The sequence below is a fragment of the Melospiza melodia genome, chromosome 3 (genome assembly GCF_035770615.1).
Source record: "Melospiza melodia melodia isolate bMelMel2 chromosome 3, bMelMel2.pri, whole genome shotgun sequence".
Taxonomy (NCBI): Eukaryota; Metazoa; Chordata; class Aves; order Passeriformes; family Passerellidae; genus Melospiza; species Melospiza melodia.
The window spans coordinates 31,323,356-31,350,164 of NC_086196.1; the positions used below are offsets into that span (position 1 = coordinate 31,323,356).

General features: G+C 36.8%; 1 protein-coding gene across 1 annotated transcript; it reads right to left on the bottom strand.

The window, feature by feature from the left end:
* Positions 1–1,306: 1,306 nt before the first annotated feature.
* On the bottom strand, positions 1,307–26,091 carry LOC134416580 (vesicular inhibitory amino acid transporter-like). Its single transcript, XM_063153342.1, has 2 exons — positions 25,783–26,091; positions 1,307–2,458 (listed from the first exon to the last, which is right to left on the bottom strand). The coding sequence occupies exons 1-2, from the start codon at positions 26,089–26,091 to the stop codon at positions 1,307–1,309; spliced, it is 1,461 nt and encodes a 486-aa protein (XP_063009412.1).
* Positions 26,092–26,809: the final 718 nt, after the last annotated feature.

The window sequence follows — 26,809 nt, forward strand, 5'->3', positions numbered from 1 at the left end:
CCTTGAGAGGCAACTGTTGCTCATGCAGGAGAGAAGCATTAATGCTGAGAAACTACACGGCAAAAATAGCTCAGTTAAGCAGACACTGCTGGGCTCTTCGTCACCCAGTCTTACTCTGACGTTCAAAGACTTTTCCATGTGACACAGTACAAGGCTGTGTGAAGTTGTTGATAAAAAAAAGCACACTTTCTCCTTTGAAATAATTACTTTAATTATGTATTATAACAGAGATTTAGTACGATAAGATAATATGTATTCATTAGAGCACTCTGATTAGATTGCTTCTTGTCATAATGTTTTAACATTAATGTGAAATACATTGCAGTGGTGATATTGTTATTAAGCCAATATCTTTTAAAGCTAAAGATCTACCAAATTGTACAGGAAGTTGACTGAGTGTCTGTTTATTGAACTTGATTTACTCCATTGAGCTTTTAACAGATCAAAGAAATTTCCTGCCTAAGAGGGAAAGTCAACTGCATAACTTTTTCATGCCACAAGCAAGACTTCTAGTAACCCAACCAATGGAGTAGTTGCATTGCAGAGACATGAATCTTAGGAGTCAGACTTGCAGAAAAGCTGCAGTCATTGGCTATAGCTTATTTCAGAAAAAAAAATCTCTTTTCCATGACTTTGAACTGTTAGAATGCCTCTTTTACTCTGACTGTATTCCCATTTGAAGTCGTGATAAAAGCAGGCTTTCAAAGCTGTTCTAAGCTGAGCTCTCTTTTTGCCTACTCATTTAAAAAACAAGTAGTAGAATTTGTCTTACATAAAAACCAAAATTCACTGATTTGTTCTGTTCACATGTTGAATTGCAGTCTGCCAATGAGGTGAAATAATATTTAATCCATTTTAAATAATAGATCTAACAATTGAATTCTGTCATTCTGTGATAGCTCTCACTCACATCCTGTGAGCTAGTTTTGATAGCTTTGAGACTGAACAGTATCTAGCCCTACGAAGAATTCTGGTTAAATTTGTGAAAATACTTGCCGTAGTAATTTCAGGATGTGTATGCCAGGTATGACTAAAATTATGTAAGATTACTTACAATTATTTTCATGTTAAACCATCTCCACCACCTTTCTTTTTGATGTTTTAAAGAGGTCTAATTTAGTATTTTTTGGCTATGAATGTTATTTTCCAGTTTGCTTAGGGATATATAATTTTCCAGTTAAAGGCTTGAATCTGCAAACATTTAAGCAGATGCTTAATTCTACCTAGTGACAAAATCTCATATATATTGACTAACAAGGTAAGAACATTTATAAGATTTACTCCTTATTTGTCTTTCAGGAAATCTTTACACTCCTCCAAATACTTCAAGTAGCCCTTTTATTGAGCAAACTATGCCTGCAAGACTACAAAGTAAGCCCAAAACAAAAACAGAGATATCTGCACATTTCTCTAAGAAGGATAGTTTTTTCCATTTAAGTTTTAAATGGAAGAGAGAAGGAAGCAGAAAAGTCATAGCAGCCCCTGTTACACTGCCTGACAAACCCATCAACAGGGCAAAATGTGGTGTGAACATGGCCATCAACAGAGTTAACAAGAGAAATGAGCCTCTTACAGTCAGAGCAAGTAGTGGAAACCTGTAATTGGAATGGTTGTCTTTAGAAACACAAGAATACACAATTTCTGTGGCTGCAAAAAAGGGCAAAGGGTAAGAAAGAAGAGCTTTGGTTAAGAGACATAAATTCACTAAGGTTTCAAGAAATGATGGTAGGTTGTCAGTAATAACTTCCTTGGTCTTTTCACCCCAGGTCAAGAAAGCAGTAAGTGCAAAGGTTGTTTTTAAGATACAGGCAAAAAAATGGGTCCAATTTAGCATACACCTAAATTCCCCGGGGTTTTTCATATTTCCTTCAAGTGTGGGAAGAAATATTTGCGAAGTGTAACTGAAAATGATCACCCCTACAGAGACCAAGAAGTCCTCAAATTCAAGGGACAGTCTGAATTTTGCCCAGGACCATTGATGCATTTGTGTGAGACAGTAAGTTATCACTACAAAGATGATAACAAAATGAACCAAAGAGCAAAGCTGGCTGAGTTTGGAAACAATTTTGAGAGTTCTGATAAATATACAAGGCAACAGAGTAACAAATGCAATTACAGACCAAGTTTTCTCAGTCACAGGTACATAGGGGAAACTGTGCGACAGCAAGTTCCCACTAGCAACCAGATACAAAATACACGTCATGATCAGTTCCACCACCTGGGTCACATTGACAACTACGCCACCTAGACTGGGAGACAGCTTTTTGCAGCAGGCATTTGCAATATCTTCGTATGTGTCTCTCACTCTTACCAGTCGCCCATCTTCATTTTCTTCATACAAGCAAGCAATGAGAATCTTGCCTGTGTAACAGCATAATGCTGCAGCCAAGACAATAAGAAGTAGACCACTGTATCCACTGTGGAGGAGAGCATACGGCAATCCTAGGACAAATATTCCCTGAAGAGGAAGAAGAGAGAGAAAAGATGGCACAAAATCCCTTGGGCAAACATTTATGAGTAGTTGCACCCCCAAACCTGTCCTCCCCTGAATACTGCTTTCACCCACCTGCATGGTGCAAGTACTGCTCCATTCTGCTAAGTAACAACCACGAGAAATGTGTTTATTTATAATAAATGAAATTACCAGCAAAAGTAACTACTTCTATCAACACACATGCAATGATAAGCTGGGAAAATGAGAATGTGACTGAATGACAGAGTCAGCTTTCTAGTTAATATTTAATGCTGATGTGATTAGAAGCACATTTTAGAAGGTTCGTAGTTAGTTATTCAGTCAACATGCATATTAATGAAACAGGTTCAGTATCAGTAAAATTAAGCATCTGTAGCATCATCTGTACAAGTTTCACTCCAATTAAAAATAGCAGTGTAGACAGATCCAGTAATGACAATTCCCTTCAGTCTAAAAATTTTTAACAGACCTCTGGAGAGAAGATGGCATTAGAGTGCATCAGGCTATGCTTGTGCTTCCTCCGCAGCTTCTGGCTGCCTCACACGGCCTTTGCTCTTGCTAAGTCCTCTGATAAAGTGATTTTTCTAACTGTTGAGATTCTAGACTGCACAAACTTATTTAGGTGTTTAAAAATACATGCAAAACATTTTTTTACTAAGCATTTTTCGAAAATAATATACTTTTGCTTGTTTTATCAGTTAAAATAAAGAAGGAATTTTACTTTCACAGAACATTATGGACACTTTGTCTTTTTCCTTTCTTTGTATTAAGGGACAAATTACACTTCTACGTGGTTTCATTTCCATCAGCATAAAATCAAAAAAACCCTTGAAGAGTAGTTCTTAATAAAAACATCCAATTTAAGAAAGATGCTTTTGTTACATTTCTCTTTTGGTGTTACAAACCTGAAATTAGGAATTGCACATTAGTCAGACTGGTCAGGCATTTTTATTCATGACCACTGAAGAAAAGTAAGGAGGGAACAAAACACAGTTATGTAGAAATACAAGTATTTCTGCAGAAATTATTACTTCAAATTTCTTACTGCACCCATGACAAAATCTGAGTAAGTTTATTCATGTCTTTTATTCTGGCCTTACAAAAGGAGTTGATTTGGATCACACACTTAGATTTATTTCTGACCAAACCTGAGCAACCCAATCTGCTCTGGAAAACCTATGAATTCCCAACAGAAACCTCTTCCCAGAGAAGGGGTGACCCATTTTTCTCTCCCTTCCTGAGTGGGTAATGCTGTTGACCTTCAGGAGCCAAAGCAGAAGAGGTGAGCCTAATGGTATAAATCTTAATCTTAGGCTTCACCCTCTGCAATCATGATCACAAGGGCATGTGGGGAACCAGAGTTTCAGACATGCTTCTGCCTTTTGTGTTTTCCATCAACTCCCTCAGGTTTTATGCCTATCAGACAATTTCTGTGAAGACAGTCCAGGAATCCATCTCTGATGGAGCTCACCAAGAAGGCAGGTGCCTGTCCAGCTTTGTAGGACTCATACCTAGCATCCCACTCCTAAGTGATTCAAGTACTCCCAAGCCTGGTCCATAAGGAGGGCTCTGAAGATGCCTGTCTTTTTTAAAGCACTAAATAATCATTAGCATATAAAAAGTATTCTTCTCTTTTTCTAGCCACAAAATTGCCGTTCTTTTTTGGGCAGGTTGTGGGGTGAGCACCAATCATGAAAGAAAGGAGTCTTTAAATTAGAGCAGTGTTTTTTCTCTAAGCCAATGAGAAAAACAGAGTACCTATTATATGAAAGAGCAGCATTGCCTAATTCACCAGGCTTCACTCTAGAAGTAGGTATATTCAGCTTTCAATTGAATTAGAGTGGAAGAATTAAATACATGCACTAATATATTTCAGTTAGAAAGGTCTATGCCTGTATGTGTTGAAACAGAAGTACCTCAGTTATTATTATTGAAATATTAATAAAGTCATTTACCAGATACATTTTTGGTTGTTTTCCATTACTTCATTTACAGCATTGATTTTTTATAAGTCACAGATGCCGTTTCATTTAGGAGCTGGCACGTTCAACTACACAGCTTGTGGTACTTAGTCACCCAAATCTCTCCACTCAATGTCTCCATTCTAATACAGGTCTCATCACCCAATTACCTTGCAGTGTAATTAGCATTTGTTTTGTACAGGAACTTCACATAACTGTTCAAAAGTTATGTGTCTATTTTCTCAAAAAGATTAAATATCTGGCTGCATCCAGGCTGCAGGTAGCACATATGTAAGAGTAGCTTTTGATATGATGCCATTTTTAATCACAGCTTTCACTGACTGGAAAGTTAGATAGCTGCCTAAAGAAATTATTTTGGTTTCTTTCCTATGAAAACAATCCTTGGAGAACATTAGCATAACAGGTTGAGTTTAAAAGCATCATAAATAAACCAAGTCTATGAAAAAATCAAGAAGATGAAGCCAGAGAGTCGTCTTCCATATTGACATAAGAACAATGATGTTTTCTCATTCAGTGCAGTTTCTACCAAGCTTATCCCATTTGTTCCATACTCAGAGTGTTATTATTTTGCTGTCTAATCTGCAACTGGCATTTCAAACAGTATCTGTTGACCCTGAAGGTCACTGTATAATTAAGCTGCAGGGAAGTGTCAGCACAGGCCTTACCCACAATGGCTTCTCCCCTGCTGAATTCCGTCTGTTAAGGACAACCAGCCCCAGCCTCAACCAAAGCAGAGACTTTGAGAGATGTTATCAGAGCCAGTTACAGCCCTCCCCACAGGTGCCTGCTTTTCCATGCTTAATTGTTAATTTAATCAGAGCATAACATAATTCTGACCTCTAACATCTACTTGCTGTTGTTTATACTAATAATTTAATTCAGTACCTAACACACACCACAGGCTGATAGAGGTGGGGGGTTTTGGGTTGATTTTTGTTTTCACTTTGTGACTTCAGACCTTATTGAACAAACCCATTTTTGCCTATTTTTTTTCTTAATATTATGTAACATATGTAATTATGTCTATCCCAAAGTTTAGAGTTTAGAAATTCTAAATTGAACATTTCTACAGAAACGCTAAATTTTTCTTTCAGCTGATGTCTTTAACATCTTTTTTCCCAGAGTTTGTAAACCTCAGGTCTCAATTAATAATGAAAACAAATATTGTGGACATTAGTGGTTTTGCAGCTTTTTGGATATAGAGAATGGTTGGTGAAGAGAAATGAGAGAACACTGCCAATACACTAACTATGTCTGTAGTAAAAGGACAGTGCTTCTTCTACCTTTCCAGGAACATTTTTTTCTATTTAAAATAAAAAATAGTAATAAAAAAATTCTACAAAATAACCAAAAATGTTGTTAATGGTCACAAGAACTCAAAGAAAAAAATATAACTTTTCTAGATTTTGAAACTCATTTTGTATCTGCTGTCCTGTTCTTACCTTTCAAAGCAATACTTTTTGTTAAGACAATTGCCTGAACATTATCAAGTTTAAATAGTTTAGCTAAAAAAAATATCTTTAGTAAATTATTTTACTGTCAACGTAATATAACAGGTACAGGCATCAGTCTGTATCCTCTGGTTTGCAGCTGTTCAGCAACTTTAGAGCATTGCTAAAAGTGACTTTTACATGGAAAATTCCTCCTCCATAAAGAAATCCTTTCATGGATGTTGATGAAGGTGCCTTTTGTGCCCCTTTCACAAGAAATGAGAGCACAGAGAATGCAGATAGAGCATGGCAATATTTCACTGATTCCTTGCTAGTGGAAAAGGGACTCTGGTAATTCTTGCAGCACTTGTCACTGTACATGTTGTTCAGCCTGACCCCAGCACTTGCATTTATTGAATCTTCTGATCCTGCGTTCTCATATCCAAATTATAGCACAGACAGCCTTAGCTGTGAGGCATCAGTTAAAAATGAGCAGCAAAAGGAACTGTTCTCTAAATTGTCTCATAACTCTTAGTTTCAGCATTCTGTCTGAGAAGAGTTTCTAGTCTGAGTGGTTTTATTTCCAATGGTTTTAGAGGAAAGTCAAAAGTGTCAGCTCTAAATATGCTCTTTTAAGGTGATCTGTTTATGGAATAGAATATTACAGGAGAAAAGCACTCACACATATGGGGACAGAGGAGATGGAATTTTTGAAACAATCCTCTGTAGTGGAGCATCTTGAGTGGTTGTGTTATTTACCATCACTCCATTCACCCTGGGTGGGAAAGAAGCCCAAACTTGCCCAAGAGGTTGCCTCTTCCCTTGTGTCCTAAGACAAGTTTGCAAGACTTGGGTATTTTCACCCTAGACTGAGGATGGAAGTGCACTGTTCTTTGTCAATCACTGTGTCTGGGTGGAGGTGCTTGTCAAACACCCAGAAAAGATTTAGCTGTCGGCAGCCGGGCCAATGCGGGAGAAAGGACTGAGGGCTCAGCTGGTGACCAGCCTTTGAAGAAACAGCAAGGAGAAGAGAAGAAAGGGCATGAAAGAAAAGAGCAGAATCAGCTAGCAGCTCACTGCCTTGTCAGAATACCCCCAAGCAGAAGCATCCAGGCATGACAGGTGTCACCAGGAATCACCAACCCACTTACAACTGGTTTTGCAAAAAAACAAGGAAAACAGGAACTCCAAATTACAACTGCACATGAAAACACTTTGCTGATGGTTTGACTACAAAGTTTGAACTACAAATGTGTGTTTCCCACACCAGCAAGGCTGGCTGCTCATTTAAAAAAACCTGACATCTGGACCAGTTCTGAATGCAATAAATGGTCTCTCTGCTATTATTATAGCAATATGATATGATTTGGTATGATATGATATTATGTTGTACTTCTTTACCTCAGGGCAAGCACCTCTCCAAGGAATAAAATGTGTTTAAAAAAAATGAAAAGTGAGCATGGACAGGCACCCAGAGAAAAATATCAAAATTCCTTAATATTCAGTTTTAATGCTTTTATATCCAAGTAAAATATTCTGTTTCATAGGTTGTTTTAACCTGAAATAGGAAAATTTGAAAAAACAAAGCAAATTGAAAGATAATTAAAAAGTAAAGAAGATCAAATCACTATCAGAGTTGAGGCATGCCAAAAGACAATGAAAATAAATGGGGTGAAAAGCAATGCTAAAAAAAAAAAGGATAGAGAAAATTATTTCACTTTAAGACTTAATCATATGGCAAAATAAATTAAGAAATGAAGAAGAATTTAACTGAAAATTTTTCTGTTAGGACAATTCTCTTATATGCAGAATACATGCTGATATGCCAGACTACCAAATTAGCTCTGATTGTCTTTCTCACCATCTGTAGTTACTCCACTGGAATGGTTCATTTGAGTCTGATTATTTTCCCCAACTAGGCATTTGATTCCTTGCAGGAACATGGGTTAGACATATAAACTATACCAGAAAGTGTCCTACCTGAATCTTCCTGGAAGAGCAGGAAAATAAAGTCAAGATCCCTGCTTCTCAGTACAATTCCACAAAATATTTAATTATGTTATTTAACAATTGTTGCTATTTGAAATAAATAATTTTCCCAAGCAGATGCAAGCCTTGGTGGCTGTCGTAATTATACAGAGAAGGAACTTTATTAGTAATAAATAAAAAAATATTGCAAATCAGGAATAAATTTAAAAATATTGCAAATCCCTTACTGTCGTGCCATGAAAAGACAGCTAATTGCTTGTTAACCTCCGTGGTCTTCTTCCTTTCTCAGTCATCACTGTGATCACCAGTGTATTTTGTATTTTTGTATTTTCTTCCAAACCCCTGTTGACTACATTGAACAATACTGGACCAGGTAACTCCAGGTTACCTCCTAAACACTACTAGAAACTCATTCCTTTGCCAATGCATACATATTGACAGCTACTTTTTGGGAACCTGTCACTTAGGCAGTTGTTAATCCATTTAAGATGTACTCTGGGGTTGCACTAATTTTTAAATCAGCACGTTGCGTATTAATGTGTCAAAATTCCTTTTAAAAGTGTAAATATATTATTTATCTTTCACTGCCTAAATTACAATGTCACAAAAGAATTATTTGAAGTGTGTTTAATAAGGACCGTAAGAACTCTTTCTCCAGAAACATAATGATTGACACTAATTATATTTCTAGCTTTGTATTCTCTATCAATTAAAACATGTAGTAACAATTACATTCTTTTTCTCAGCATTGTTGCCAGGTTTCACTAGTCAGAATTTCTATGGTTTTAAAAATATTGGGATGATATCCACAATCTTTTGAAAATTCTACATGTAGTAGCAAGCATTGAATAAGAAAATTACCTGGTCAGATGTGTCTTTTGTTATGTCTCCCAAGTGAAAACTTGCTGGGCATTCTGCCTTCAAAATTCTATTGAGCTACTTTTTAACATCCATTTAAAATGTGGTAATTGTCCAAGTCTAAGCTGGGAAAAATTAGGCACATCAATTTAAAATTCACACCCATCTTAAGATAGGTAATTAGCAGAGATGAGATGAATTTCCTTTTAGAAATATCTATGCTGAGAATGAAGTGTGCATACACTGTAGGAACTCTGAAACTTAACTTTTCCATGTCTTATGCAAAATAGCATAAAGCCTATCCTGAAAAATTACAAAACACCACACTCTTCTCTGTGTTTGAGCATGTCCTCCTGGTTCTCTCCAGGAACTGCTTATGAACAGCTGCACCTACTTTTCAGAATTAGGAAGATCCATAGAACCTCCTTCTACTAATATAGGAAATCAGTGTCAGAAAATTCAGTGAGAAATCTCAGAGAAGATGAAGGGGATCTTACAGTAAAAAATCTCTACGTTAATTTTCCCCATTCTTACATCCACATATTCTGGTGTCTGTGTCTCGCTGACTTGGCCAGGATCATTTGTGTGCACCAAGGGGGACAAAGGATGCCATCAGCCCAGTGCTCATTGTGTCTCTGCTGTTCATCTTGGATAGTGATGATATACTGATTTTTGATTTACCTTCTATACTTTTCTAGAACAAATGCAGTTTTAGATATTTTGCCTCATTTTGTCCTATCCCTCATAAATAAAAGTCAAATTTCCTGACTTTTAACAGAAGTGTTGTTTATCTTATATGCATGTTTTATAAATACTATGTTCTACTCAGTTCCCTCAATACTTATCTATAGGTGAGTTTTTCTACCTCTCCTTTTAAATGGAGTCACTTTTATGCTGCTCCCTAGCAGTTAACACATACCTCCCCTTTTCACTTTGTTCTGCTGTAATGGCTGGCACTTTCAGACAAGCATACATAGTCACATAGATAGACACACACTTCCATTTATACCTAATTTTTTGTCATGATTAGTATCTCTGTTTCAAATTTTTAGACTAAACCTAGGCTCTTTTTTTCCTAATTCCTAAAAATTGCTTTCTTACTGTCCTAATTACTGGGAGATGCATTATTTCCTCTCATTGTTACTGTTCATAACATATAATTATTACTCTCACCTTTTATTTCTTCCTTTTGCGATACATATGTTTTAAAAAAATTAATTGATATATCCACTTCACTTCTGACATAGGAGAGATATTAACACATTGGTATACTATTTCTTAATTATGAGATGTGGCTTCTGGACATCTCATAAATTCTTGTTAAACAATTTCAAAGTATCTTTCCCAATGAGCTGCCTGTATTTATTCTTCCTAATCAATTATCTCTTATAATTTTCTCCGGGTTTGAAAAATTCACTTTTGAAGTACCAAGTAGATATATTACTGACCTCTGTTTTCCCATAATTAATGTAATTAAATCCTCCAATTTGTTCCTCTTTATCCAATTTAATGAGGCCCAAAAGAGAATTATCTTATGCTATGTTCAATACCTTTTGTGTAAAATAATTATCATCTATAATTCTTAGAAACTTCAATGATGTTTTACTACATACTGCATACAATGTCTACAATAGGTCTTTAAAACTGAAGTCACCAAGAACAGCACAATTTTTCTTTCCAGACAATAGCTCTAATACAGATAATCATCTCTCTAACATAGAGTGCCGCCCTCATTTCTTTTGCCTGTTCTTTTTAGGTAAACATGTTTTATGCAATTATTTTTAAATTCTGGCTGCATAGATCATCATGTATTTACAATATCAGTTATATCCTATTTCTTTTCTGCAGTAAGAATTTCCATTTCCCTGACTGGCTACCCAAACTCCTGGCACTGCTCTACAGATGTCAGGAAAAGAATTCATCTACTTTCCCTCTTGGTTCAGAGTTTGTTCACAGCTCAGCTGAGTTTGAATTCAAAAATACTATGAGCTGTTCTGTGGAAAACTTCAAATATTGTCTATGGCCTGTCTGACCTTAGCAGCAGATCCATCTCCTCTAATGTCAGTTAAAAATCTTCCTTTAACTTCAGGGATGGTTGAATTAGACCTCAGAAATCTTGTTTTTCCTGATTTTTCTTATTCTTTCCCTCTGCCAGTGCCAGGCTGTTTCAGCTGCAGAGAGGACAGTGACTAAGGTGTTTATTCTGTGATTAATGCCTTCAATTGCCTTATATTCTGACAGAAACTTTAGAAGTGCTTACCTGTCAATCCTTCACGTACCATAAGTAGATGTTAAGGCAGATATAGGCTGCTCATGAGATGCTGTGATAAGGCAAGCAGGTAAAGAAGCTGCATGGTCTGCACAGCAAAATGCATGTGTCCATTTGGCAGAAGCCATTGATTTTTTTCCTCATTTTAGTGGACATATTAGTCTTAAGAATCTCTTAAAGATATGTGGACAGAGGAAACAAAATGTCTGAGAAAATAAGGGGGAAAAAATTGCTGCTATTAAATGTGACAGCTGCTCCCATAGGCTTTGCTTGGTTTAAATATTTGTCTCGAAACTGAAGCATGCTTGATGCTTAATTCCTCATGGTTTGATGGAAAATGTTAGTTTGCATAAATCCAGAGCTCTCAGCAAGAATGAACTGAATCACACAAAGAAAATTCTTTCCCAAGCAAATTACCTTTTAAGAAAACATTCTTTTGCTTGGTCCCAAAGGAGAAAGAAGGCTTTCATAAAAAGAATGAGGGTTCTTATTATGTGTTATGTATCAAAGAGGAAAAAGAGATGAAAAAAGTAAGGCAGTTAAAACTAAAACAAACATTATTCTGAAAGTCAGTTGTGGTGAGCAACACAGACTCCCTGGCTGCTTACTTATTTCTCTCATTATAGACCAGGATTTCACCTGAAGGCAGGCAAGTGATCCAAACATCCAGCACAGCAACGTGCAAGTGAGTTCCACAAACGTATGGTCAAAAAGAGCTTGAGGGGAAGCAGAGGGGGGCTTTGGGAGACTACAAGCAAAGCAAAGCAGTGGGGAGTCAAATAACTATATTTGAGTGTTCACTGACATAACAAAAGGAAGAATTAAAGTGCATAGAAAGTTCAAACTCAGGCTGTGAGAAAGCATTTGGCTCATTAGGAGTTTTCTTGAATGCTGCCTGGATGGGACAAACATCAGTTCAGCAATGCTGAAGAGGAAATGGAAGAAAACAACTCCAAACTACAAAGAATTTTACATTGGGAAAAAACATTATTCACCTCTGAGAGTTGAAAAGGAAGCCAGGTTACATCTGCTAGAAGCTGAGCTATATTTTCTGAACACTGGCATAGGATTTGTTGTGAATAAAAACTGCCTGAATCCTCCCCTGGTTGATATTATCCTGTTCTTTCCTCTGCACAGACCCAACCACCAAATTTAGGTGGATTCTTACTCAAGCTATAACAACTTTTAGAGTTCAGTATATAAAGGGGAAATTTGGAAATTAGAGCACAGCCTGGGGAGAATATAGTTGGTGAAAGACAGAAATAGTGGTTTATGGTCTCCAGGAATCAGTAAAATGATATAGAATATCATACTGTATTCCTCTGGATTACTTGAAATTAAAATCTTGGTTTACAATTAGGCTGTGTATATACAACAAATTTCTACTGCTTTTCCTCTCTTCAGCTCACTTAAACTTCAGTGGCACCCCTGAAGGCTTCTACCTTCAGGATAAAAGAAGAAGCAACTGATTTTACTGCCTGATAATTGATCATGCACAGATACAGATAAAGTTGAGGTCACAAATAAATCCACATAAAGGAGGTGTCTCTGTCCTACAGTAACACAAATCCTAGTGTTTAACAAAGTAGAATAATTCCCCTAATTTCAAGTATATTAGACAAACATTCCCAAACAGGCATAATGAACAACAAAGAATAAAAATAAAGGTCAGAAAAGAAGTATGAGTGGGTTTTGTGGCATGCTGTGAGTAATCATCATAAAAGCAAAGATAGGTAAAGTCTCATTTAAATTAAAAAAAAAAAAATTAATATGGTTCTGGATTCTGAAACCAGGCATATGACATATAAAATACACATTGAAAAAACCTTTTTAAGGTCTCTAGATGTAGAATACTTAAAGTATCACTACGTGCAGAGGTATTTCTCATTCTGTTGCACAGATTGTGATAGAGGTCCTTGACCTCTACTGACCCATGAAAAAAGGACTGGAGTTACAAAATAACTAATATTCCTTTTCTGTGTCTGTTTTGTTTTATTTTCCTCTTTTCTTCCTCTTTTTTTTCCATTTATTTTCTTAGTCTGGAGTTGCCCAGGAAAAACAAAAGTTGAGGGGACAAACTGGGGACCTTGATTATTTTTGACACTTGATGAGGACCTCAGGTTTATTCTTAACTTTCACATACAAAAGCTGCCTGTATGGGATAAAATAAAAACACTCCTTTAATTATTAAAACAAAGATAGCTAAGCATTTGCTGTAAAAGTTTGTATATAAAAAAAGACTTTTGGTTTTTTTCCTTAACCTGAATTATTCTGACAGAGAAAACTTCTCAGCTCTATTGGATCTCTCCTTTGTTCATGCTTTGGTGCTGAGATCTGTAGTGATTTCATATTTGAGAAATTAATTTCAAGGCTGCATTTAGTTGTCTCCTAAATGACACTAATTTCTTACATTCAAATTTTTAGCAAAATCAGACTTTTTTCACAAGTGTACTTAATGAATTTCAGGTGAAAACTCAGTGGCTCTAATTGAAGTTACTAAAGCGACTACTTTCTTTATGACCTTTGGTACCCAAGGAAATTATTACTTCTTAGCATCTATGAATTGGGCTAATCTCACCCATCTTCTGTCTTAAACTGATGTCCAATGAATGAGTGCACACAGCAGCAGAAGAGACACAAATCTGCCTTGCTTTGATGCACACTTACTAGGAACAGGATTCCTAACTTTTCCTTCCTAAACACAGCAAAAAGTTAAGCTAATCCCAGAATCACAGAATATCTGAGTTGGAAGGGATCTGGCAACTCCAGAAAGGATGGATGTAAATGAGGATCTCCAGGTGACTACTTGTTCCCACAGCGTAGGGTACTTGTTTTAGGTTTGGGAATCTCCATCAGAGGTGGGACAGATGTCACTCTGTCATCTCTAGAGCCAGGTGAATTCCTTTATAAAGGCCATGAGATGGTGGCATGTCCTGGAAAAGCAAAGGAAGAGTAAGAAGCTGGATAATTTGGTAACATGACTGCACTAGGGGAAGCAGGAAGAGGGCAAAGTAGGGCTGCTAGGTAAAGTGCAGATCATTAGAACAGAAGGCTGTAAACCTTATGAGGTAGAGACAATGGGTAAGAGAATATGATGGGCAAGAGGCTGTGAGGAAAAATGACTGGATATGAAAAAAACCCTAATTCTAAACATAAGACAGGAATAAGGAGAAAGCTGAGGGAAAGTATGCATTATGCAGCTTTCTGATTAGGAAAAGAAACCTTCAGGGGCAGAATGGCAGCTCCTCACTATTTAGGAGATAGTAAGGAGAGCATCCACAGAGCAGAGGGAACCCTACAGTTTTGTAAAGGTATTTTATTTTTAGCCTGAGATGACAACAACAAAAAATATAAAAGGAAGGGCTCTGCAGTTGGTTTTCCAGCCAAAGTGAAAGAAATCAGCAGGAAAGTAAAGGCAACAGGGGTAGGAGTGGAGAACTCATTTTAAACTCCAGATTCCAATTAAATCTTAGAAGGAGATTTTCAAGTCCCTCAAGAGAAGGTGGCTGAGGAGATGTCATTTGGAGTTGCAGAAATCATGCAGACAATGAGACAAGAGCAGGGGTTCAAAATGTAGTGAGATAGAATAAACTTAAGTGCAACTTCTAGAGTGACAGTAAAATGAGAGCAATAACACACTTTGTAACAGAAAAACAGCCAAACCTTCTTTTAAACAAAGTAAACAAATTCCTCATAAAAATAAGATATATTGAGTCTATATTGCATACAGTTCTTATTCTCAATCCATATTTTTTCAAGCTTCAGTAGAACTACTCACAATTTCTGGATTATCCAAATTCAGTCTGCAATAATTAAAGTAGAATGATTTTAAAACTGAAAAATGTTCTCTGCTTATCGGGGAGGAACTAGCCTGAATCAAAGCATGTTTCTGGAGGTGAAAACAGCAATAAAACCCATAATGAATAGAAATATGTATGTAGAGTAAAGAAAAAGGCCAGAAATGGCCATTGCTACTCATAACGTAAAATAATAAAAATGTTTATTGTAGAGACTACAAAATATTATCTACTGGTGCTGTTATTTGTGTCAATTCAAGAAATGGACTGAAACTGAAATGGATAGCAGCCTGTGTGTACGAACTGAAGTGAATGTTTCCTGACTTTGACTCATATGTTTACATTTTTGAGAAGTAAATATTAAATTTCATTTTTTTGTTAGCTATTTAGTAACACAGCATTGTACATATGGCAAAACTAGTGCCACTGGCCAAGAATACAGAGAAACATTGCCTTCCAAGAAACATGGTGTATGTGGGGAGAAGAGGAAGAAGACATACAAATAAAAGACAATTTTTTTTATTAAGCTATGGGGGTAAAATGTTTTATACAGCTTACTGTGCTAAAACTAGATTAAAATATATCATATTCAATACTGTGTTTAGGGTTTTTTTATTTTCTCAAGTAGCTCCATTTTCTCATTCAGACAGAGCTTGTACCATTTCAATGAATCTACTGCTGTCAGGAATTATATACACTGAAGTAAACTGTAGATTAACCTTCTATGGATTGTGTAGAAGAAGCTTTGCCATGTGGAAAGTCTGTTAGAGAAACATCACTATTTCTGATTCTACCAGCACATTACAATAATTCAGATGTCCTTTACTTTCAGCATTAAATTCTCATATGCACTTACAAGTGCTGAGCTTGTCAACTTTTACTTCTTGTTCAACCCTAGGGCTTACTCTTTTTACTTAATAAAAAAATAAGTTCCCTTCTGCAAATTTGCTAATGGAAGTGAAGGAAGTTTAGAAAAAACAGGAAAGGAATATCATATGACAAAATATTTTACTTTCTGCTGCCTGTCACTCTGTTCTCGCTGTCTTGGGAGGAATGTTATCCTGGGAGGAGTTATATGACTCAATATGGTTTATTAAAACAAATTTGCTGAGGTTGCATACATCATAAGTTTAAGAATAGGGGCAGAAAGAACATTTTTAAGAAGAATGTTTTCCAATAGTGATAGCTGGTCAATGGCATATGCTATAGAGAGGAACAAGTATACAAATTATCTCAGCCACAGAATAGGTAATAGGTAATTTAGGCTTTGTTTTGAAAGTTAACTGTCAAATGTAACATCACAACAATGAACAATGAACAAATATAACAGATACAGAAATTCAAAGTTGCCTAATAACAGTGTATTTAAATACCATGTGACCTGCCATTAATTTAAAAAAGAGAAGGAAAAAATACACCGTCTGTTTTAATTCAACTTGTTAAAAATGCTCGCAGGGACTGATGACACCAAAGAGTATGGTAGATTAAATGGATTTTAGTACAGTGGCAAAGTACAACAGCCATTCCCTTCACCTGAGGGAGCCAGAGATCCTTGTTCTGCAACAAGTTGTGGCACACTGGGCTCTTCCATGGAATAAAGGGATCCTTGCTTTCAGGCAGCTGACAGTTACTTGATCCTTTGTTTTTGGTAACATTTATTATTTCATAGAATAGAATTTTCATAATGCCACTAACCATTTGTCTTCGATATTATATTTCTGTCATTTTCTTTCTTGGCCATCTGGATTTTTAAGATGGAATGCCCATTTTTATGGCTGAATATTCTAAAGGTACTCTTATAACATTCTTTTGCTGATTTATCTTATGCTCAGCCCTTACAATGAGCCTCAATAGCTAGGAGAATCAATTCCTTATGGAGAAAAGAGAGGAAACTGAATCAAATGTCAAGCTGATTTATTACAGGTTACATTTAAACAACCATTATTTTGTAAAGAGTTTCTGTAAAATAGGAAACATTTTGAGACTCACTTTTAAAATTGCGTTCATTATTGGAGCACCTGGAAGTCCTTGAATGTAATCCCATTGTGTGAAGCAATGTGCAAACAAAGCACAAAAAGATGGTGCCTTCTCCAAAATATTTAAAATACAGGGGTAAGATAACAACAAACAAATTATCCTAAGGTGATTTCATGATGCTTGTATCCCCAATATCTGTTCTGTTTTTGCTGGATATTCAGTTATGCACCTTTAAGACTGGTTCTGAGAGCAAAGGGGGGACAAGAAGTGTGCTGTCTGTTTGCAGAAGCTGCACTTGCTCCTCTCCATCCTTCTCCTGGACTGTGCTGTCTGCAGCGTGGACACTGGGAGAGAGCTCTCCTTTGCTTCTTAGTTTGTTTTTTTTTTTTTTTAGCTAGCTGAAGCAGAGAAGTTCCCCTGACTGTGGCTTATCTTTTTCTTGGAGCTGTTCAGACCTGCTTTGGACCAAAAAATCCCAGAAAAACACTGGGAGCTCCCACCTGTGGCCCACCAGGGCCCAGGACATGGCATTGTCCAACACAGGAGGGATGGATAAGAGATTGAACAAGCTGAGCTACAGCACACAGCAAGGACTTTGTGAATTTGCCATCCCTTCAGAACAGTGAGAGATTTTGTTGTTTAATATTATTAATTTTTAATGCTTGTGAATGTAGGGGGATAGAATATAAGTAAATAAAGGTAGTATAGAAAGCACTCTTACCCCCTAAAGAGTTGTAGCTGGGTTAATTACTAAAGATTAGGAGCAGGCCTGACTTTAACAGGCCACAGCTGTAGCCAATAAGAAGAGTGTTACAAAAGAGTGGATTGGGTGGTTGCTGTGGGAAGAAGAAAGGGTTAGTCTCTAGAGGAGTGGTCTATGAGAAGCACTAAGGAGGTACAAAACTCTAGCAATATGGGGACAACAATATGGAGCCTCTGCAATGTAATGGCAACATGTGAATCCTTTGCTTGCTAAATAAGCAGGGGTTTTTTTCCACTTTTCTCCAAGGAAGTATTTTCCCAAAGCAGCTAGGGGAGGGATCATGTGAATCTGCTTTCTAGAGGGACCCTGTAGGAAGTTTCCTCACAAATCTGCCCTAAACCTGGACACCAATACAGGCAGAGAGGGGAGTAAGGAAATCTGAAGTCAGTACCAGATACTGGTAGAGAGATACTTGAGTCAAGAGAGCAAATGGAGGTTTCAGTGTAGCTTGTAACTGTGCAATTTTCATCAAAAGGGCATTTCATGAGTATTGGAGGAATATCTTCATGTAAGTTCAGAGGAATGCTTGTTTAAGTATTTACCAAATTGAAAATAGTAACTGTAACTGGAAGAAGAGAGATCAAGGTCAATAGCTGCAGGAAGAATAATGATTATTATAGAAAAGATGAGCAGCTTACATTTGATTTGATGGTGGAAGAGTTTCTTGCAAGAGCTATTGGTCTCATGAGTTATGGACCTGCATCAGCTTTCCAGGTGAGCATGCATGGAGTGAACTTGAAAAGGTTAGGGAAGAATGTGTTACTGTGGCCCAGATGGGGAATTTTAAGTGCTCAGACCAGTTTTAACCTCATGGATTGGTAAACCAGACTATGTACTAGTGTGTTTTACAGTAAAAATAAGCAGGACATGGATCTAGTCTGAGTGTGAGGATGTAGAAAGGGGCCTGAAAGATGATCCAGATGATAGGCCTGCATGGTAGCAAGGACAAGGACAGTGTTGCCCCTCTCCAGGGTGCTTTGAAGGTTCCCTAATAATGAAATGAAAACAAAAAAAGAGGCATGGGAGCAGGAGGCACAATGTCCAAGTTTCTGAGGTACTTACACATACCATTTATTTCATGTGTGTTATGGGACAAATGGAAATGAACACACCCTTTTGCAAATATATGTAAATGAGCATGTAAATCATACTCTATCGCTTGACAGACTGTCTATTAAGTTCTAGCAACATCACTGATAATAGCTGGCCTTTGAATAAAGGCAGGATTTAAAGCTCTTAGATGGAGAAATATTAAGCTGAATGAGATAAAATAGTTCAAGTACTGGCAGACTCCTCTAGTGCATTCACCCAAGGGATTCTGCCAGTGTTGGAGGCTGTACTGCACCTTGCAGGTACTGGAGCGAGGCGTTGGACCCAAGGATGGTCCTTATGGCTCCCTTTCATCTCAGGATCTTCTGTTATTCTAAGACTATGTCCTCACTAGGGACATCTGTTGGCAAGCTGAATTTGGCAGCACGCTAAAACAACTTGCAAATTCCAATTAATGTAAGAGTTCATGCTATTACTTGTTGGAAAGTACCACTGTAAGGACAAGAGTTGAGCTGGTCTCTCCCAGTTTACTTGCCGCACTACTGTGTGCTTACTTGCTAGTTCTTTTGTCTGTTTATATGCACGCAATTTCTATTAACAGCTGCTTCATGTAGGAGGACTCACATCCATAAAATAGCTGTTCTAAAAGATTAGTAGTGGAAGATTTTCCAGATGAAACAATTTTTAAATTTGTGTGACAACTGAACAGTCAACGAGAAGTCTTCACTTACAAGAAATAGTCACTTGCAATCTCTCCAGCACTTTCTTTACCAGACTGTGACAAACTGAACATCAACCCCAGGATAAGTATGCTATGCATTGAAGTGACCTAATTTCTCTTAGGAGTAAACTGAAGATAACAGGGTGGCTTTGAAATTTAGACGCTGAAATATAGAGATTTCAAAACTACAAAGCAAGAAGAGTTTCTGCTAAAGTTGTTGGAAATGATAGATAATTGACATTGCTAAAATCAAGTGCCAAATACATATTTTCTTGAAATGTAAGGTTATGATTTGAGGTTCTGAACAGAATTATGCATATTTCTTTAAGCTCAGCAGTGTTTCTGGCTACTGTTATCAAAATAATGAAACATTACACATGTATGTCTGTAAAACTCGGGTAAAAATCTGTTAAAGATATAAGATAAGGCGTTGGTTATAAATAAATATTTTAAAATATATGTATCTTAGACTCAGTGGAATCAAGATATTCAGATTTAAGACCAAGGTTGCATATTAAATTCCACTGGTTGTTTGAGTATTATACTTTAGAATGTTTCCCTCTCATCTCATATGAGATAAAAATCGCATGTGCTAATTAGTTTAAAATAGATCAATATAATAAACTATATTATAAAGAATATCAGTCATAGCCAAAATACTGAGACTATTGGAATCATTTATGAAGGAGATTCAGAGACACCTCCTGTAACTCTCTTGTGACTCATCTGTTAAGAAATGCAATTTTGAACACATGGTGAGGATAAGCGTGATCTAAGTAATGCTTTAATTTCTAAAGGTATTTTAATATGTCATTTTAACCCCTAGAAGGCTTAAAGAATTGCAATACTTTGTTTTGTTGCTTGTGTGACCCATGCATTTTTTCTCTGGACTTCAAGAGCTAGTATGGTGCTTTCTGAACCAGTAGCCCATATGTTGGGACTATCTGTATGTCCAAGGAATAATTTTGTGGACTAATTATGTTATATCACAATTTCTACTTGATGGAAAATTTGATATGGAGTGGCTTAGGAAAACTGATCTGACACTCCTGAAGTTTCCAAAATAGCTACAGTACACTATGCTGATGTAAATCCATTCAACAGTCCCTCCCTCACACCTGATCATTGCCCAAATAATGTGATGAGATAAAAGTCAAAACCTACAAACCAGCAACTTACATCCCATGACAATTATCCAAATATTTATTCCTGGAACAATTTTTGACAAGCCACCTCTCTATGTTTAGGAGTTCTGTCTTCATAGCATTTTTTAGTTTTTGTAGCTGACCAAGGAAAAAGCAGACTGATGAAGTGCACTGTCTAATGTGATTTATGGGAATGGCAGTTAGATAACTCAAAACCAGTCTGCTGCACTGTGCTTGCATGTCAAATAAAGAGATTTCTCTGAATTAGATGTTATTTCTTTGTTGCAGGATAAGACATTTTTGATAAAGAGCTTTTGTGATACGAAATAGGGTTGGGAATAGAGAAGATATATATCCTGAATGCAGCCTTCTCTGTACTATATGAGTATGTGCACAAAGACGCCTACCACAGGGTCTGAGCTGAAATAAAACATTATACAAAGTAGTGATGTATGTCTGGAATGTTTTTTCCCTTCAAGAGAAAATCAGAAGGGAAAACCAGAGCACAAACATTAGTTACAGAGTCTTCTCCCCTAAAATATATATTTTATCAATTACATTGCATAATGGTGACATTCCAACACAGAAAAAGCAGATCTAAACTTAGATGGCTCTCACCAGGATTTTTTGGGGTCTGCAGTTCTGGCTATAAGGGTTTGTGGTTGCAAGCCTTGGAAAAATAAATTTGCCAGTACTGCCAGTGCATTTCAGCTACAATCACACTCACTATTTGGAATTTTTATGTGCACCACAGTAGTCCTCGTATCTTGGAATTTCACTTTATGCTATCATTTTTTGACGTTTCATTTGGAAACTCAATTTACTTTTTGGCCCTAGTTTAGATATCAGCATTGGGCATCTCCCTTCAATTCTCAGTACCACATCTTGATAGGAAATGCAGAAGTTAGTTCTCTCAGATGTCTATAATTTAGTTCAGAGTATGACTTTAGCTTCAATGCATGTAATTTCAGCTTCAATACATAATGTATAATTCAAGGAAGTTACTGCTTTGTGCTCACGAAAAGATTGACCCTTGTTCTCATGTCTGGAAAATAAATCCTTAAGATCAAGTGCCGCAGTTAAAATCCAAGTGGCTGTTTATACAAACATGACTAAATAATTTAAGGTTCAGGATGAGAAGATTTATATAATTATTCATCTAATGACCTGCTTTCTAAGCACATGAGTATTATATTTAGAAAATGCTTAAATTTTGTGTCAATAAAGTTTAATGTGAGGGGTGTTTGGACACCCCTCAGATGTTTGCCTTTATATCTTCAGAGTCATGTCTATTAATTCTGTTCTTCAGCATCAATGTGTTTTCCAGTTAAGTGTTTAGGAGCTGTAGTTACCCTAGTTAAAATGAACTAAATTGAAACCCAGTACAGAAATATGGTTATAAAGGCATGCAGTGAAAGATATATGGATATTCAGGTTTTAAAATTGTGGTTATTGAAGTCTTGAGTCTTTTCTAAACGAATGTGTAATATACAGAGTATAAATATAATGAGAGTAGTTATGATTACTGCTGCAATAATTGGTAATTTATTATTGATGCATTGAAAAATAATGATTAATAATGCTAATTTAAGTATTGTTATTCCTAGAAGCACTTACAGTAGTCAAGCACTCTAGTGTGTTTCTCTGATCATGGAATAAGAAAATTTCGCCTGCTGTAGATATTTCTAATCTTTGTACAACCTAGTTTTTTGCAAAAGGAAGAATATGAATGTTGGCAACGTTAGGTATCAGATGCATCAAATCAAAGAAAATGTTCAGCACGATTTCACAGTGTTTTAGTTGGAAAAGACTCTAAGATCAACAAGTCTAGTCTTTGACCGATCACCACCTTTTCACCAAGACCGTGACACTAAGTGCCACGTCCGGTTGTTTCTTAGACACCTTCAGGGATGGTGACTCCATCGCCTCCCTGGGCAGTCTTCCAATGCTTATCAGTTCTGTCAGTGAAGAAATAATTCCTAATGTTCAACCTGAACATCCCCTGGCACAGCTTGGGGCTTTGCACTCTCATTATGTCACTGCTTGCCTGGGTAGCCCCATGCAGCTTCAACCGACTTTCCGATGGGTGTAGAAAGTCACAAGGCCCCCTCTGAGCCTCCTTTTCTCCAGGTTAAACACCTCCAGCTCCCTCATCTGCTTCTCACAGGACTTGTGCTCCAGACACTTCCCCAGCTCTGTTGCCCTTCCCTGGACATCCCTTCCAGCACCTCAATGTCTGTCTTGTAGCGAGGGCCCCAAAACTGAACGCAGGATTGGAGGTGTGGGTCCCCCGTGCCGAGTACAGAGGGACAATCGCTGGCCTGGTCCTGCTTATACAGCCCAGGATGCCATCGGCCTTCTTGGCCAGCTGGGCTCAGCTGGCTCATGTTCAGCTGCTGTTGATCAGCCCCCTTGGTCCTTTTCTGCATTCCAGCAAGATTTGATACATTATGTTTTAACAAACACTCAGAGGAAAATGGTGTAATTATATTAGCCTGTATTTTAAAGGCTGTTCAGACATCATAGTTCAGAAAGTCAAGTGAAGCTTTCTGGTTAAGTGGTTGACTTTTTTCAGTGTTAGGTCCTCCCAAGACCTAAGTGGAGATTGACTCACAATGGTATAAACTACAGCTATAAATTACACAGTATAAATTATAGGTGAGATTAACATTATTTCACTGCTTTCCATTATTTCACTTCTCCTTCTCTCTAATTTTTTTGTCCATTTTCTTGTGCCCCTTCACAACACAACATAATGAATGCCTTTTCCTTTTAGCTTGCAAAAATCTTACTACATGTGACTGGCAAATAAATAGTCTTTGTCCTTTGGTTCTGCTGTGAAATACTGTACCATTAGAATTTAACTACCTTCTTCTTTGTGACTATTACTTTGCTTATCTATCCAGCACCACTGTAGAAGTCATTACAAATAATTTTGGCCTTTTACTGCTACGTACAAACAAATGCAACTTGCATCGCTCAGTGAGATGATCCTGTACATTTTCCCATTTGAATTAACTCAACTTTATGGTCTCTGTCCTCACCCAGATTAACCAAACACAGGTTTTGATTTGCCTGTGCAGTGCTGGAATACGAAACATGTTTCCCTGGAAACTTAAATGTCTGAAGCAATCATTTACACATACAGTATGAGCACCAAAAGTGCATATTTTTCCAGTTCAAGTTAAGAACAAAATAAAAATATCTTCTGTGTTTGTTTGAAAAGATATATTTAAAACACTGTGAGGAATACCTTATATTTCATTTCAGAGATCAAATATTTAATTGTTCCCATAATAAATCTGGATTGCAAAATATTTTCTTTTTTAGACTAATTGTATTCACTGGAATAACTGTTCAGAACATTTCAAAATTCTGCTGAAATGTTTATCTCTAATTGCCATGCAAAACACTTCTGCCCTTTCCTCTGGGTAGGGCAAAACAACTGTCATTTTATCAAAGATTGTCTTCACCTGTCAAGAACGTTTGGATTGTTTTAATCATTCTGTTCACAACTCTGACTTTCTTTTCAAAGCTATTCATAGAAATTTCTTTTAACTGTTGTTTTCTACTGACAGAGGCCCATTCAATATTCCCCTCTCTCTCTCCTCTCCTCTCCTGCCTTTCCCCTTCCCTTTCTCTGCTTTGTTTCAAAACCAAATTACTTGCTCCCAATCCCAGGTATTGGGAAATAGGAATGATACAAATATGTGTACATAGATTCACATACACGATTGCACATGCACACAGTTTAATAATGTGTCATTAGGGCACATTGGTTATATTATTAATGAAACTGCAGTTTCCAGGCTTTGCAACCTTCAGCCTACCTCAGGAGGAAACCTCAATACAGCTGTAGTCAACTGCTTTTTAATGCTAATTTCTAAAATATTTTACCAAATTAGAGTCATAGTAGGAAACACTCAGCATACAGAGAGTTTTGAGTAGGACCATAGTTACTGATCTGTTTGGATAATTTAGCTTGAATTTGTAATGATTTTAAAAAGGCAACTGCATATTTGATTGTGTTTTAAAATATATTATTAGTCTATTTTTTAACTGAAACCTACATTATTAATAATTAACAATAATTCTGTAAACAACAAAATTTAGGATTTTCGGCACTTTCATGTATTTACAGAGGCATTATTATTTTTTGTTTTTCAGAAAGGGGAACAATGGTTAGAGAATATGATTTGCAAAAAGGTCACACAGAAAATATTGACAAAACTGACTTCCAGAATGAAATCTTGGCTTTGGTGAAATCAAATGCAAAACTCAGAGACAATGGGCTCTCATCCCAGACTCCTGTTCTGACTAGATGCTGCTGAGGGAGTTTGAAGATAAAATGAGTTACTAGAATGCAGTTGGGGTATTTTAGTACTTTCACACTTTTATTTGCAGCTGAACACTTTCAAAGTATGATATGCTACAGTGCCCTGTTATTGCACTGGCTCTCATGTGGTGGTGCTCATGTTTGAAAATACACCAGGATTAGAAATATGTCCTTTTTCTCCTCCTTTGCAGAGCTGAGGGATGAACTGGATATGTAAACAAATGTTCATTGGCATAGTCAGACTTGTGTGACACTGGAAGGATTATTTTTCTATAATTGAAGTGGCATAAAAAAGTGTTCAAGCAACAGTTATTGGGACTTAGATGTGTCAGTGGATGCTGCTTTCTTACTATGTCAGACAGAAAGTTAGTGGTAATGATAGAATTATGTAAGGAAATGAATCATGAAAAGTGAGAAAAAGATTCTGAAACATTTAATGCTAAATTTAAGGATTTGGAAAGATAGTCAAATTCCACACAGAATGCAGTACCAAATGCTTTACGTCTATTCAACCTATTTTCTTTAACACTGACAAGTATTATTACACTTCTTGTGCTTCGTGCTTCAATTTATTTCTAGTTTAACTTACATGTCAGTAAATTTATGTCTGACGTCAGTCTGGCTCTTACCATTCTCTTTTTATTAGATATTTACCTCACATTTCTATCAAACATCTCTGTCACTGAATTCAAATATGCTTATTAAAGATAATGTTGGCACTGCCAAAACAGGTGCAATCACCACCCTTTCAATTTTACCTAATTTAAACCCTTTTTAAACTTCAGATAGCATATGTATAATTTTTCCCTTTGGAACTCTGTTTTATCAGAGTGCTAATCTTATGCAGAACGATTCAAATATGTGAGTAATAAATTCACAGAAACCTTTTAGAATACGCAAAATGATGGTACAGCAAAGTAAAATACAGCAGGCTAAGAGATGACCAGGTTTTTCAAATGATGAGTGGAATAAGTGTGGAAATAAAAGGTTACCTGAATGGCATTTGTTACATTCCATCCTGCTTCCCAGCTGGTGATCAGTTTGACCTGGGCATGTGGCAAGGGAGCTGGGGACTTGTATTCTGGATCCTGGTGGCAAATATCAAGCTCAGATTTCAGGGGTGCATCCGGTCCCTCTCTGTTCTCGCTGTGAGCTCTGTTCAGTTCATCGCTTTTAGCAAAATTCACGTGCTCTTCATCAGTGTCTAGGCAGCTGTCCCACCTCACCAGTCCTAAAAAGAGAGATGGTGTTTCTCTAAAGCATTTGAAAAGAGATGAAAAGGTCTGCTTCAGGTGAGCCATCCTCAATACCAAGTATAAAAGTAAAATCTTTCATTACTTGTCTTTATTTCTTTCAGCAGTTGTATGTTGTCAATCCTTTTGGTAGGTTAGCCTTGATAGTGTAGCTGTGATTAATGGAGTTGGTTGTCTTTAGTTCATTTATTTGTGGCTGTTTCAAATAGCAGCTAAAGAAATATCTCCAGAGTCTTCAACATATTGCCCAGAGTAGCATGCAGCAAGATTTAGTAGTCTGCAAGCTTCAATTTACAATTCAAATGGTTTTTCCTTTTACCTATGGCATCTATGTAGATCAGTCATTCATGAAGCGTCTACAGGTGGCTGCAAGAATCTTTCCCTGGAAATTATGCATGTTTCTAATACAAATAAATAGTTCTGCCAAAAGGAAAAAAAATGCTTCATTAAAAACTAGAGCTGATGGACTGACTGCTAAGAATATGCATGTAAACAAGTTTGCTTTTCCAGATGTGAGACTTTTCTGCTGTGTTTTAGTGTCTACAGAGGTCAGTAGAACTTTAAAAATGTTCTTAATGGAGCTTAAGTATCATGAAAAAGAAAAGTAGCTTGTTTGTCACTCTATTTAGTTGTTACCAGCAACATTTAGGGGAAAGACCTAGAGGTATGATGATACACTTACTTTATGGATATGACTGATATATTATGATTACTCACACTGCAAAATCCTAAAACTAATATTTACAAAAGCTTTCCTTCTTGGCAT